Here is a 15,618-nt window from a genome sequence, read left to right as displayed (position 1 = left end):
GAAGCACTGGGGTCAGAAGAGTCTGCATCTTCCTTTAGTGGTCTGGTCTCTCTACGGGACCAGTGACACGCAGAGCAACTGTCTCCCTTTAATATTAATTCAGGGGTGTCTATGTGTGCCCACTTACAGGCACATGCACACATGCATGAAGCTTTATTGAAAAAGATTTCAATTTACCTGAAAATTGTACTACACACAAAGCATTCTATAAAATAAGGCAGCATTCGCAAGTTGGTAAGAGTAAAAAGGCTCGTCATTCAGTGCAGGAGAGAGGCAAAAGAGGCTGCTGCTGGCTTTCATTAACAGTTTATCAGTAAAGAGGTTAAGCTGGAAGGGGGGTTGGCTGGGATCCCTCACCTCAGCCACCAGCGTTCCATCAACATGAATGACTTTCTGGTCATTGCTCCACAAAATGCTTCTATCAGGAAAACAAAACAAAAACAAAAACAAAAACAAACAATGAAAACCTGACTGGAAACTAGATTCAGAATGAAGGAAATCCCTGCTAGACTGTGCCAGCCTTCTCTAGAACAGAAGATCTGCTCCATCCATCCTTTCTCAGATCCTAGCCACCACCCAGCACTTGTTTTCAGCTCAGCGGATGTCCAGATTCTTATGAACCATTAGTGATGACAACGAAAATGACAAGGAAATTCTGCACCCTTTGAATCAGCCCAGGGCCTCCCTTGGCAGCATGTGAAATGGGATGCAGTAACCCATGACAATCATATTTTGGTTCTCTCTAATGAGTGCATTGTTTAATGATCCTCATGTCAGTACACAATTGGAACCCAAATGGAAAATTATTTTCTCATTGAGAATTTTTCCATCACCATGAGTCATGACTAAGGAAACAGGCTGAAAAGAGGCCTAGGCACAGGATGGGGAGAGTTAGTGACATGTCCTTGGGTCACCAGCAGACCCTCAGGTCCTTCCAGGTCTCTGACTGTACTCAGCCTACACCGGGGCAAACATTATCCAAAGTGGCATTGTGCCAGAAGGCTTTCAGTATTGTGATTCATAGGCCAGCTGTTATTTATGGAACATTGAGTCAGTGGCTGAATCTCAGCAAGCCTGTCTTTGAAATGCCTGACAGCACCTCTACAGTTCGGATATTGTTCTTGACTCTGTATTTATGTTTTCCTTGAAATTCAAAATTAGCGATTTTTGTTGATGCGGCTGTTGTTGTTAAAAATTTAGGGAGGGCTGGAGGAATGACTCAATGAGTAAAGTGCTTATCTTGAAAGCATGAGAACCAGGGTTCAATTCCCAGAACAGACATAAATAAAGGCAAGCACAGTGATGAGAGGCTTTCAGTGCTCATACTAGGTAGGTATTAGTGGGGAGATCCTCCATGCCCTCTGGCTAACCAGACAAGCTTATTTGGTGAGTGAGAGACACTGTCTCAACCTCATGAGAGACCCACCCCAAAAAACAAAACCTAATGTGGATAGAACCAAACCACAGCTGAGGTTGAAACTGGCCTCCATATGCATACACACACATGTGCACACATATGAACACACGCATGATCTAGGGGAAAGTTGGCTCTGTATTTTCAACATTAATCATGGCAGGTTTCTGCCAAACACTAACTAGAATGATTCCTATGATGAACTTCTCTTTACTTATCTGAATAGAAGGATAACAAAATCATTTTTTAGTAATAAAAACCTAAATACAAGGTTGAAATGTGAGCAAAGCAGGAGGTGTTTTCCATAGCCATCTCCCCTGGAATGATGCTCCTTTGAGAATTGTGTAGATCAGGCTTCAGGCTGAGCCCTTCTCCCCTGAGCAGCCTTCTGCTTCACGAATGGTCATTAGGGTGTCACTTGGTTTTGTCACCTAACAAATGTCTTCTGAGACACAAAGTCTCTACCCCTGAAGACAATCCTACCTATTGCTCCTACTAGATAATAAAATGTCAACAGAAGAAAAAGTGTTAATACATGTAATTAAAATGCCAGTGTTCTCTATGATTTGATGTGCAAACCAATTTTGAAGTTATTTGATATGACCAATTTTTAAAGTAAATATAAGAAAAGAGTATGTCCTCTAGAATATATTCATAAGTATAACACTCATGTTCAAGCCTGTGGACTTTTGGTGTAGGATAAAACATTAGAATTTTAAAATAGGCTTCTGAACAAAATAGAGGTTCAGATTGAAGAGAGAAAAACTCTGGCACTGGTCAGACCAAGCTGGCTATGAGCAAGCGGGCATTTTCAACCTCTCTCCTTCTGAACTGAACGTTCCTTCCAAGGATGGATGTGGAGGAGGACGAGAGGGCTGAGAGTGGTTGTGCAAAGCTAGGCTGTGTTTGAAGTTGCCATATTTGCATTGACATATACAAAACAAGAAAAGAAAAATGTTAGATAAAGTGTTGAGACTGAGGCAAGTGACAAGCTTGGCCCTAATAAGGACATGTTGGAGTTGGGGATTTAAGTCAGTGGTAGAGCCCCAGGAGACAACATTACAACAACAACAACAACAACAACAACAACAACAACAACAACAACAAACAAGACAGGGCATCTTTACCATCCACCTCCTACTACTTCACCAAGACTCAGGGAACATCAAGGAAGAGGATGAGGATGGATGTAAGAGCTGGAGAATAGAGAGGGATGCTGCTCAATGCTGTCTTCCAGACACGGCAACCCGAATTCCAGCACAGGTTAAGAAGGAGCCCTCAAGGTCACACCCGTTCCTGGGGAACCATTGGCAGATGATAGTTGCTGGGAGAGGTAGGCTATCCCTCTTTAACAGTGTGGCCACTGGCAAGTTATTCATATTCCAATGCATGGCCCATGCCCATGCACATATGGGAAGCACTGATTGAACATAAAGTGTTATTTATAAAAGGGAAGAAATTCTTAAGTTCTAAGGGGGAAAAGTAGTTGTTGGGGGAGGGGGTTGTCCGGGATGAAGTTGAAAGTGGAAGATGGGAAGAAGTTACAAATACATTTCACATCGTACATATATGAAATTCTGAAATAGTAATATTTTTGAAAAATATTTTGCTATAGGTGTCAGAATTAGGAGGCCAGAGAGGTTGTCTCCAGGCTTTCTGGGATCCCTGTCATTTGAATGTGCTCATCTTACACTGTGCAATCACAGTCCCCATCACCTTCCTCCATGAGCACTAATTCCTCTAGCAACGTGGCACTCTGGAGGTTAATGAAATGGACAGAGTAACCCTGAATCCTCCCTTGAGAGCACCTTGCATTGCTCAGCTAATGCTCTACATTCTGCTAATGTGAATGACAACTGTGGAATTTCCCAGGGCCCAGGAAGGCAGAGGATATCATCAAACATCCCAATAGCTCCCCATTCTCCTTCCCCTGTCGGTGCCTCTATCATTGTAGAAATAGCCTCATTTTTTAACAGAATTATGACAAACACCACAATAGCCTCATTTTACAGCAGCACTAAAGTACATTTTTAAGATGCATTTCATATCAAAGCCACTCTAATTTCAGCCTTTTGGAGTCTTTATTCTCCTTCTCTCAAGAAGCAGACTGTTTCTGAAAGCCACTGGGAGAGCAGAGGAATGCAAGCAGCATCTGCCTGGGACAAGATGCTGCCTCGCAAGTCTTTAGCGATTCACAGGTTGTAAATGCACTTGATGGTGTAGTTGTGCCTTTATACCAGGAGTTCTGAAAAGGCTAGCCATTTGCAACTTTCAAGTGGTTAGTGGCTGACAGTACTCCATCCCTAACACAGTCACAAATGCCCATGTCTTACCCATATCGCTTTTGATAGCTATGACTTCGATTTCTTTCCCAGTATTTCCTATTATCTGGAATATGAGATGTGAGCACTCTTTTGTTTATTTCTACGAACCACCCTCACCCCACCCCACCCCAACCCCCACACACGAAATCTTAAATACGTACTTTACTCGTAAGTGGACATTTTCAGACTGTTTGGAATTACCCTCAAATACTTCTCATTTAATGGACAGAAATCTTTTATAAAACAGGTGGATTTATAGTAATTGTGCATGTGATCCAGCCTATCAGACAGCTATGAGTACAACAATGCTCTTCTCTTTATATCAAAATACCAGCTACCCATAGCCTAAAGTTATCACTAGGATTGTGACACTTGAATGGCCAGTTTCTGCTTTAAAATATCTCAGGGTAGAAAAACAAGCTGTCCCTAATCAGAAGGTCATTTGAATAGACCTTAGGATGCAAGACAAAGCGAATGCCTGGTTGACGGTCAAACCCAGAGGATTTTTTTCATCTCTGATTAATGGGCTTGACATCCATTTCCCTTGCTCTGCCAAACCAGTTCAGGATTTATTGTTAAATACCACTGAGATCATAGGAAACTAAGCCTTTTTGGATGAAAATATTGCACCAGAGGCCAGAGCTTCTGTAAAGAGTTCTGGATCACCTAAGGAAGTATAAGGCAGTTCATGATCTTGGTCCATTTACCACCACAATGTCCACTGTGTGCGGAACCTTTTAGAGTGAAAAATGGACAGCATGAGCAAGGACTATGGTGGACATGATTGAGTAATGAGATTTAAAATAACTTTTTGAAGAGCAGTGGAACCAGGAGGAAATGAGATGAGGAAGATGGCATCCCTCTGATTTCACAAGCAAGTCATTCTCATTAGCTCCATGATCACCTAAAATGGCACAGGGGAGGGACACAAAACCAAAGTGTTTCTTTCGATCACTGTCTTAAGCTATGTAGAATTCTTCTCATCTAGACAAGAGACTGCTAATTTGCTACTACCAAAGCAATGTTAGGGTCAAAAGCCCTACTTCTTTCTAGTAGGAAGTCTTCTGGTATTCACTTGAGTGTACCATTTATGTCTTTCTAGAGAGTATAAGGTACATCACAACAAAAGGTATTGGTATTTGTGGTTAAAAGACCTGGGTATAAAACCTGCTTTGTGGCCTTAGGCCAGTTATCTAGAAGCTGTAATAAACACTTTTTTAGAAAATAAAATTTGAAAATTCCTGTTCATAGGCCTCTTTGTGTCTACATATGGATTCCCAAGGTTGACCCTGATATGAGCAATAGATGGTTGTATAATAACAATAGAAGAAGGAATCATGATGAGTTGAGTAAAACTGTAGATCTCACCATATCATAAAAAGAAAGAAAAAAGAAGCTATACGCAGGAAGTCTCACCCACATGGCTGCCTAAACATGTCATGAACATGGGGCAATACCAACAGACATGCTAAAACAGAAGAGGGAATTATCCTATTGTCCCATCCCTAGGTAAAAACCTAAGGCAACCAAGAAACACTGAGCATGGGAGAAATAATCTTCCCCAGGGAAGAACACACTAACTGGTTACCTAATACCAAATGGTCTGCCCTGGAAATCTACATATGATGAACAGAATACAGACCAAGCAGGTAATATTTAGAAATATGTATGTATGTATGTATGTATGTATGTATGTATGTATGTATGTATGTATATACATACACACATGCATGGAATAAGTAATTAATGAAGAATGGTGCCATGAATTTTAAAGAAGGCAAGGAGAGGTATTTGAGAGGGTATGGAAGAAGGAAAGAGAAGGAGAAAATTGTGAAATTATATTATAATCTCAAACAAAATTTAAAAAATTAAAAGTGGAAACGGAATGTGACGATGTCTATTTTTTTTCTTTCTTTTTTTTTTGCTAATTAGCTATGCTTTTTGGGCAGTAGATTTCCTAGTGTAGCTAAGATATTGTTTAATGGTGACAGCAAAGGAAATAATGAACCGAGACATGAAGGAGCATTCATGTGATGCCATTATTTACAAAGGGAAATCTACTGTGGCTAAACAAACCCCCCATGTGTGAGTCGCAGGCATCGCTACCTGCCTGTGGTGACTGAGTCTTGGGAAATGAAACATGAAATGTGAATGAGCATACTTTTGCAACATATTTTCATTTGCTTGTGTATTCTTCTGTGAGAGCACAGCCTCTTACTTTGAGCATATAAATGATTGGTTTTGAGATTAGATGTGTTAAGCAAGAGACGAGCTCATTATCCCTGCCCTGTTGCAAAAATTATCCCTGTGGCCATGGCATATACACCATATAATGTACACACTGTGTTAGTGCTTCTGTCTTCTTTGTGCAAACCAGAGTGTCTAGATAGGACATGTTAGCAATTCCTAATGGAGGTTCTCATTCCTACTTAGAAACAGACAGTAAGAGATGAAATCAACCCAATCTGAAAATACACAGTGGCCATACCATTTCCCAAGGGATGCTATTTAAACAGTTCACTCCTGTTCCTTGACTGGAACATGTCTCAGACTTTAATTATGATGTTCTGGGAGTCTATGACAGATCATACCTTTCTTTAAAGGTTTCTTGCTAGGATAAAGCAGCACTACAACACACATACACACACACCACACACACACAGACACACACACACACACACACACACACACACACACACACAGACACACACACACACACACACACACACACACACACACACACACACACACACACACACACACACTCAAAAAAACCTCACACAGGACACTTAATTAGTGCTAGAATAATTAACTCTTTTGGGGTTTGATTTCATTTTGCCATTAACTTTCAATTCTAGGTAGCCATATCTGCTTCTGTTGCCTTTTTAACAATTCTTAGAATGGAGATTGCAGCAAGAACTTGCTATTTCCCTAGCAAGATTTTGCTTTAGTTTCAAAAACACACACTATCTAACTAGATGGCTTCATGGCCTTGCCAGTATGAGGATATAAATTCAATCTCCTTAATTCCAAAACAGAATGTGCCTGCAATCCCAGCACTGAGCAGGCAAAGCCAGCAGGTCTCTGGGGCTTAGTGGCCAACTTGTCTAGCCAAATAGGTAAGGGACAGTTCTCTGAGAGACCCTGCCTCAAAAAAGTAAGGTAGAGAATGGTAGCGCGAAGAAGACTTATGACATAAACCTTTTGGTTCTATACTTATATATCCAAATTCAGGAAAAGACGGTTACACACACACACACACACACACACACACACACACACACACACACACACAATAAAATGGCTTGTTAGGAAGTGAATACATGCAGCAGGAAGAGAGTAGATACCTGAGACACAGACCATTCACAGCAAACCTTTCCGAGTTTCTATTTCCCAACATACACAATGGAAAAAAGATTTGCATACATGGGATGGTAGCTGCAACTGTGTCTGACATACACCAGGTGCTCAATGATTGTGAGGCGGCTTTTCCAGTCCCCCATATCTCCCACCGCACAATGGGATACTCTGCATTTTAATTCAAGGCTGTCGAGGCGCACAGAACGGCTGTCAATCTGACGAGCTTTCAAACCTGTAGCACCCCACCACCACCCTCTCCTCAGAGTGTCCTTTTGGGTGACATTGTCTGTGCGTAGATCTAAGAGGAAAAGATGACAGACCTGACTTGAAATAGGGAAGGCTGGGATATGAAAGGTTACGCTGAGTGATCCTGAATGCTAGGAATGGCTTAAGAAAAGAATTCGCTCTTCATTAGCAAAACCCAAATAAAACCTGATCACATTAGGCTCACCATGACAAAGAATAATTCAATCAGTAGCTTCTTTTAAGATAAAATATAAAGTCTCTTTGTGGAAGTAATTTAGAGAAAGGTGAGGCAAAAAAAAAAAAAAAAAACACTTCTGGCTGAGGATGGTTCTATTCCACTGTCTGCCTAGGAGAAAAAAAAAATAATGGAAGATCTTGCTAAAGCGATAATGCACACCCTTATTTTAAAAAATAAAATCAAACAATGAAAAATTTTTAAAAATCATTCCCCAAGCTAACCATCCCAGAGTAGCTCTGGATAATAACCATAATAAGCAGCCATCCTTCTTTAGGGTTTCTCTGTGCTCTTATTTTCAGTGCTGGCTTTTATTCTACTCGAATCAAATGAGTAAAATGTAGAAACAAAAGAAGGAGAAAATCATTCAATATTAGACATCCCTTTATCAAAAGCACACCGTTTTGGGAAATATCGCTAAAGTAAATTAAAAGTATTGTGGGAAATGTCAAAACTAAGTTGTTTGATTTTAGATGGCGTCTACCCACGTCTGATAGACTGAGCCATGAAAGGGTAGTATACGTACTATCCTCACCTCACACCACTCTGCTACCTTATTGTCTCTCCACTAATGTCTATAGCACTTGTACTCCACTGAGACCCTGCTTCAGTTCCATATTTAAACTAATGAAATGTTCCTAAGAGGCATTTCTTATTTTCTCCTATTAAAAAATGTTGTATTCATTTCTTGATTGACTGGATGAGGTCATCTAGTTAAATTTAGTTTGTTTTTATAAGTTTCTTGTCCAGTTACGCTTCGAGTGAAAATTATTGGGTCCAATGTTCTTCTAGAGTGTAACTAGTATTCTTTTCTAACACCAGTTTGGCAATTTTCTCACTGAAAATTGTCATTTGAGTTTTGTTTTGATACTGTTTATCTGTTCAGCCTTTAAGCTCAGTAACTTCATTAGGGTGCACACTGGTATTGATTACTAACAATCTGAGTGATCAATAATGTAAGATTAATTGATGTGCAAGCTCACATTTTTAGATTGATTAAAATGATTTTTTTATTTTGTTTCTGAATGATTATTTCTACAACAAGCATTAATATTTAGAATTATCTGCAAAGCCAAGAAAACATGCTAAAATACCCCACAGTTTCCCAGTATACCATGTAAATGGGAACCAAAGAAAGTAAACTTTAGAAATCTAATAACTGGGATTGGGAGTTGGCTTTGTGACTAAAATTTTTGCCACGCATCCAGAGGAATGCTAGTCTGGATCATCTCCAGAATCCACATAAAAGCCAGGCAGATCTACTGAGGATCTCAGCGCTCTGGAGGCTAAGACTAAGCCTCCAGCTAGACTGGTTGAATTATAGTGTTCCCAGTTTGCCTTAAAACACGGCGTAAATACATAAGCTAGAGGAAGACAATGTTCATGAACCTCTGGCCTTCACACTTGAGCATACAGATGCACCCACACACAAACACACATGCCACGCACAATAAACACTCTAATATGAGACAAAGAAGATTTTAAAAGACCATTATAAAGGAAAAATGTTTTGTAGTGCTAAATTGAAAAAGAAAATAAACTTGCTTTCTCTATATATGCCATTATATAACCACATACTTATTAATGGAGGATTTAGTATGCTTAATAATTATACTATGTCAAGGACCAGCCTTGGCTTGGTCAGAGGTCCTAAGGAAGGGGCGTTTGGGAGTGGCAGAAGAACAACTCAAAGTCAGCCATAGAATATTAGCTGAAAGCCTTGTGTTCTGCTGGAGACAGCTCTCCAGACAGCTCATTTAGATAGCTTAGCTCTTGTCGACTAAAGCCTGGCTTTTCTTTACATATCAATTCAATCGTTTACCCAGATTCCTTTTTAATTATCCAATGAAACAGTATTTTATGACATTAGCCCCTTGATACTTAGAAGAAGACAACAAGTACATTTTTTAAAACAGCAGTGAATTTACAGATCTGCCTACCCTTATAAGATCAGACAATACACTAGTTGGGTGGGATCTGAGATCACCATTCCTGTCATGCCTGGGCCTAAACTAGCTCTGTTCCAGACTGACCTTGAACTCAGGAATCTGCCTGCCTTTGTAAGCACAAATAATAAACTTAACTGGGTGAGATCTTGCTCTGTGATCACCTAAATAAATTTCTTTATCTTCTTTTTTTATCTTCGTGTAATTCATACTGCATCCTTATATTTTTCATAGTTGAGAAATTATATACTTTTGAACCCATGTTTTCAGAGTTCTTTCCCAAAGCCTTAAGGGACATCCGGAAGGTCTTAGCTTTTACCATTTTACTAAGGACATTAGACACACCCTTGCCTCCCAGACTCCTGCTGTCTCTGATATCATGGAGTCGTTATCCTTTGCAGAGAGGACATTCCCCCAATTCATCAATCTTTAAAAAAAGGATAAATCACCACATTTGGGAGTGGAAACAATGTCACTGCAGGAATTACAAACTCAGGAGTATAAATGGCATCACTGCAGGAACCATATCTTTAAAAGAAAATGTTGCGCATGGCTTCATGAAAGTTAATTTGAAAATTTAGAAGTCACTGAAAAATGTAAGTAGTAAAAAAAAATGAAGCCCACATGGTAGTGTGTACCTGTTACACCTCGAGTCTCAGCCCTGGGATGCTGAGGCAAGAACATCTCCTGGGTTTTATAAGGAAGAAACAAGAGAGGGAGAGCGGGACAGAGCAGGAAGCAGAGGCGGGGGGGAGGGGGGGAGAAAGAGAGAGAGAGAGAAAGAGAATTTGGACAAACCCCATCTATTAATTAAATTGAGTAATTTAATTGAACATAGCCTATCAAAAAATCCCCAAATCCACAGGGTTTTACTGGTAAATTCTATCAATATTTAAGGAATACAGAACAATAATCTTTTACTTAGTCTGAGAGAATGGAATGGGAAGACCACATCCCAAAATGATTTTAATTGCTTTTCAAATCAATAATGGCATGAATGGCGTGTGTGTGTCTGTGTGTCTGTGTGTGTGTGTGTCTGTGCCTGTGTGCCTGTGTGTTAGAGAGAGTGAAAGAAAAAGAGGAGGAAAGGGCAGGAGGGAAGGAGAAAAGAAGGGAAAAGAAGGGGAGGAGGGGGGAAGGAGGGATGAAACACATATGGGAAAGGCGCCTAGGTAACTTCTGGCCTGATCTTCCTACCAAGCCTCAAAAGCAGCTATTTTAACCACCACAAATTGGAAATAATCCAAATGGCTATGTAAACTTAGACGAGAGCAAGAAATCAATTGTGGTGTCTTTATGAAAAGACAAGGATGACATGGATGATCCTTACATGCACAGTGACAAGTGAATGAAACATAGAGGTTTCTACTACCATTTGTGTAATGTTCCAAAGCCAAGAAGACTCTTATAATAAAAACCACAATGACAGGACTTTAACTTGAAAAAAGGTTTGAATGAGGCTGCAGTGGGCATGGTAATATTCTGTAAACTTCACTTAGAATCTTTATAATGCCCACGGGTCTGCCAATAAACCCATCCAACTAGCATATGTACCTGGGTGCTTAGCTCCCAAGAATGTAATGGAAACTGACTCCTGATTAAGGAGGCCATTCTGTTACTTCAAATCTCTTGCAGTGGACAGACACTTCCTGTCAGTGGAGCCAAATATCAAAAGGCAAGAGGTTAAAACGACTTAAAATTTAGCCATTCTTGAATCAAATGAAAATGTTACAGGCCCCAGAGACTCTTCCTAGATTTAGACTTTTTCCGTGACCTAAAGGTAGCCATTTGAAATTAGTTAAATAACATTATATTCAACCTTTCGAAATGAAGGGTTTTGCCTTTTTATGAGAAATTGGCATTTTCAACATCAGGGAGGTACACAACCTTCTTGACACGGTGATTCTCCAGTGAAACCATTTCTTTCCTCTTTTAAGATAATATGCTTACCAATAGTCCAGCCATGACCTGCAAAGACCTACAGTCAGATATGCCCAGAGGGAAAAGAGGTGGAAGGGCCAGGCTGCAATCCAGAAAACAAGAGTGCAGTAGTGCTATTCCTACAGAAGCCCAGCTAAACCCGTGGCTAGTTTGCTAGTTGGGGTTTGGGTCTGTTATTTACCGCATCACAGAGAAGCACTGATGGCAGTAACCATAAATAATATTTTTTCATATATGGACTCTCCTACTGCAAAGAACTTCACAACATCAGGTTTCCTATAAAAATCAGATTTTTAAACTGGCTTTCCCCCTTGATTTTAATCCCATTCAGGCATCTCACTTGTTATCTAATGTTGGATGAGATTTGTGGTTTTGTTACATTTTATTTCCGGGTACCAGGGTAGAACTCAGAGCCTTTCAAATGCTAGGTAACTCTTTTACCAAGGAACTATAACCCTAGCTGTGCTGAGTAATCTTCATTGTTATCTGAACTTGGACCACCTGGGAAACACTCCTCTACACCCGCCTGCGAGTGTTTCCGGGGAGTTTTAACTGAGGAAGTAGAATGTGGGTGACACTCTGCCGTGGGCCTGGTAGAGACTGAATAAATGGGGGAGGGGAAGAAAAGTCATTTAAGCCCCAGCCCTCATTTTTCTATAAAGCATGGCTATGGACACAACAAGACTAACTCTCGGACCTTCCAGCGACCTTCCCTGTCATGATAGCCTGTCTCCTCAAACTATGAGTCAAGGCAAATGCTTGATGTTTGGCGTCAGGCCCAGGGACAGGAGATTGGGCTGCATATTTTATATACCAAAGCAGACTTGACCTCCAGGTTCTCCCAGCATCCCTCAGTCCCTACCTGGCATACCCAGACCCCACCCCTAAACTTTCCAGCCCAGGGGCTGTGCTGGATGTCCTTCCCCCAGAGGCTCTTCCTTATACACTCCAAACCTTTGGGTCTCCCCTTCTCTCTCTCCCCTCCCCTTTCCCCTCTCTCTGTCCTCTTTCTCTCTTTCTCTTCCTCCTCTCCACCTCTCTCCCTTCCTATAGAGACTCCACTTGCCTGAGAGCAGCTTCCCAGTAAACCTGCATTTAATATAATCTAATCTTGTTTGAACTGGCTCATTTCACCAGCAGAGAAATTAACTATCACTGTCCTCTTGTATTTTATTTTTCCCTCTTGTTCGTTTTATTTTGAGACTGTTCCTTACTAAGTTGATCAGGTTGGTCCTAAATTTTGTATTCTCCTGCTTCAGCCTCCTAAGTTACCTGGGACTACTGTCCTGTGCTATCAAGAGGATGAGTTTCTCAATGCGTTTTGGTTCTGTCACGTGTGTATATATAAGGAGTGGTAAGTATTCAGAGTGGGCTCATGAGAAGACTGACCTGAGTCTATATAAGCTAATCCATGGTGCTTATGCAATAGAACTGACAAGAAGCAGCCCAGATTTCGTCCGGTGCCCTTGGAAAGATGACAGCAATCAGAATGCGTGACGGTTTGAATAGGCTGGCCCATATAGGTCCATAGGTTCAAATACTTGGTCACCAGGCAGTGGCACAATTTGAAAGGATTAGGAAGCATAGCCCTACTGAAGTAGGTGTAGCTTTGTTTGAGGAAGTTTATCACTAGAGGTAAATTTTGAAGTTGCAGAAGCTCTAGCCAGGTCCAGGGTCTTTCTTTTTCTGATGGCTGCAGACCTGAATGTAGAAAACCCCCAACTACTTCTCCAACACCATGTCTCCCTGAATGCCACCATGCTCCCCGCCATGATGAACTGTAACCTAGACCCTATTAACTGCTTTCCTTTATAAGAACTGCTGTGGTCACAACGTCTCTGCACAGCAATAAAACACTGACTAAAACAGTGCAACTGTCTCCTGTGATTTGTACAACAACCTATCAGGTCAAGAGCAATGAGCTTCCTCACCGAAATGCCTATCCCATAATAGGCACTTGGTAATGCTTACATAATGAGTAAATATATTTATACATGGACAAATCAAACAGGAAGTAAGGCGTGAACCCATTGTCCTAGCTGTTTGACAGAAACAAGGCCTGGGTTTACCTAAGGTCCCACAGCTACTAATTATAAAGCTGTGCTGCAAACCTAGTTCTTCTTCCTCTAAGCCTAGAGCAGCTTCCTCAATTTCAGGGGCACTCGTGACAATATTTACTTGCCTTACCTGGATGGAGGCATTTCATCTTCATTTTGTATGTGTGATTTGTTCCAAGTTAGAAAGGGGTCAGATTCACTCAGCTTGGGAAGAAACCTGGTAAACAAGTTTTCACGTAAATGCAGATGGAATGTGATATTTTAAATATTCCCAAAGTATGATAAAATGGAAAGCCCCTGGATTTATGTAGTATGTATGTTTAATACAAAATAAAAATATCACCACAGAAAATATTGAGCAAATAAATCCTCTTTCCTTCCTTTTTTTCCTCCCTTGAATCTGCAGCCTTAGAAAATTAAACATAGCCAGATAAATGTCTTTCTCAAAGACATTATGGTAATACCAAAGCAGCATGTTCAGTCATTTAATTAAGGTATAGAGAGCTTCTAACTAACTAACATCTGAGAATTCCATGCACCTTGCCTTTACTGATAGATATGTGTTCCTTGTGGCTAGTATACTGTGAAACCCAAGTGCATGTCCGCAGAATTAGAAAATTGCATTGTAAAATGGCAGTGTGTTGCCCAATACAGTATATGTAGAATTGAAATGATCCTGAAATGTGGGGAAACAAATGAGTTCCACATTGAATGAGAAGAAGTTTAAATAGCAAGAGGATGCTGGGAATGGATCTAGCCCTACCAGTATTAAAGCAGATTCAGGCTGCACTGCCATTCTCAAGGAGTCATAGGAAAACGCGGCTGTAGGAATCCATGGAGAGAGGCTGTGCTTCCCTGGACATGACTCAGAAGCTACTGACAGGAATAGCCTCTTTTTCTGTAATTGAAGCACAAATGGACTCAGACGCCCAGAAGGAGAGAAAACATTTCAATTAGTTGTAAACTACACAGTGAGTGAAGTTTCTAGAAATAGTCTATCCAGTACAAACAGTGCTGGACTAAGAGACCAGTTCTACGGAATGGCTCAAAGTCAGAGCTTTGCTGCCTCTTCATGTACACTGGATGTTTGTGTCCTCAGCATTATTATTGACATCTTTTCCTCAATTACACTTAAATGTTATGATAGATAGAAGATAGAAGATACATAGGTAGATGATTGATAGATAGATGATAGATAGATGATAGATAGATAGATAGATAGATAGATAGATAGATAGATAGATAGATGACAGATTATAGATGGTAGATAGCTATAAAGAATCAGTTGATCTTTTTATTTATAGATCAATAGTCAATGCTCTCCCAGGTATTCACACTGCAGTCTGCAGGCTACATTAACCTTGAATAACTATGGATATGACTGATCCATATATGTAAATGACAGAATCATATAGTAATGCCAAAAGATTGGACATCCCTGATTCTAAATATTCTTTCCAACTGCACTTGGGAGTGTTGGACAGTTCCAAACATTTTCTTATTTGGCCACAGAGAAATCCCTTGCTGTCTTGAGTTGAGCTGTCTTCTTTTTTTTTCTAGCTCTTTGCACATGCTTGCCTTGTTTAGAGTACCCTGCTTCCGTCTTCTCTCCTTCAGTATCTTCAGATAGGTCTTGAACTAATAATGCCGTATCCTCTGGAAGGGCTTGTCCACCTTGATTCTCCACCTCTACAATCCTCACTAATAAAAATCTACCTAAGTGTCTCTACTGATATTTCCATGGCAGCTATTCATTAGTATTGATGTATACTAGATTGGACTTTTCATGAAATGGAATGAATATTTGCATTAACCCTCTGAGTAGATGGTAGGTTCTGTGAGGCCAGATGACTGACTTATCTCATTCTATTACCAGTCATTATCTCTATCATCTACTCCAGTCTCCTATAGAATGCAGACTGTGATGGTTACACAGATTGAAGAAATACTGATTAACACGAGACACATCAGGTGTGTCTGTGCGAGAATTTACAAGAGGTCTCTGAGAAGAGAAGACCCAACACACATATGGGCAGCATCAACCTATGGATCAGAAACCTATGCTGAATCAAAAGGGAACATGAGAAAGCCAACT

General features: G+C 40.5%; 1 protein-coding gene across 9 annotated transcripts in view; it reads right to left on the bottom strand.

The window, feature by feature from the left end:
• The window catches only part of LOC116896315, a 153,742-nt gene that overhangs the window by 63,208 nt on the left and 74,916 nt on the right, over positions 1-15,618 (bottom strand). For 4 of the 9 annotated variants that reach the window (XR_004387330.1, XR_004387328.1, XR_004387327.1 and 1 more), the window contains exons 1-2: positions 14,287-14,602; positions 13,654-13,740 (exon numbers count right to left, since the gene is read on the bottom strand). Coding sequence is in view for 2 of the 9 variants with exons in the window: in XM_032897407.1 (XP_032753298.1) it covers positions 14,134-14,421 (288 nt within the window). In the remaining 7 variants the exon portion in view is untranslated. The other 5 variants (XR_004387326.1, XR_004387324.1, XR_004387325.1 and 2 more) reach the window with 3 other exon arrangements.

This window comes from Rattus rattus, chromosome 3, assembly GCF_011064425.1.
Source record: "Rattus rattus isolate New Zealand chromosome 3, Rrattus_CSIRO_v1, whole genome shotgun sequence".
NCBI lineage: Eukaryota > Metazoa > Chordata > Mammalia > Rodentia > Muridae > Rattus > Rattus rattus.
Note: the sequence above shows the minus strand (reverse complement) of the source record. Positions and strands in the feature narration are given on the sequence as shown.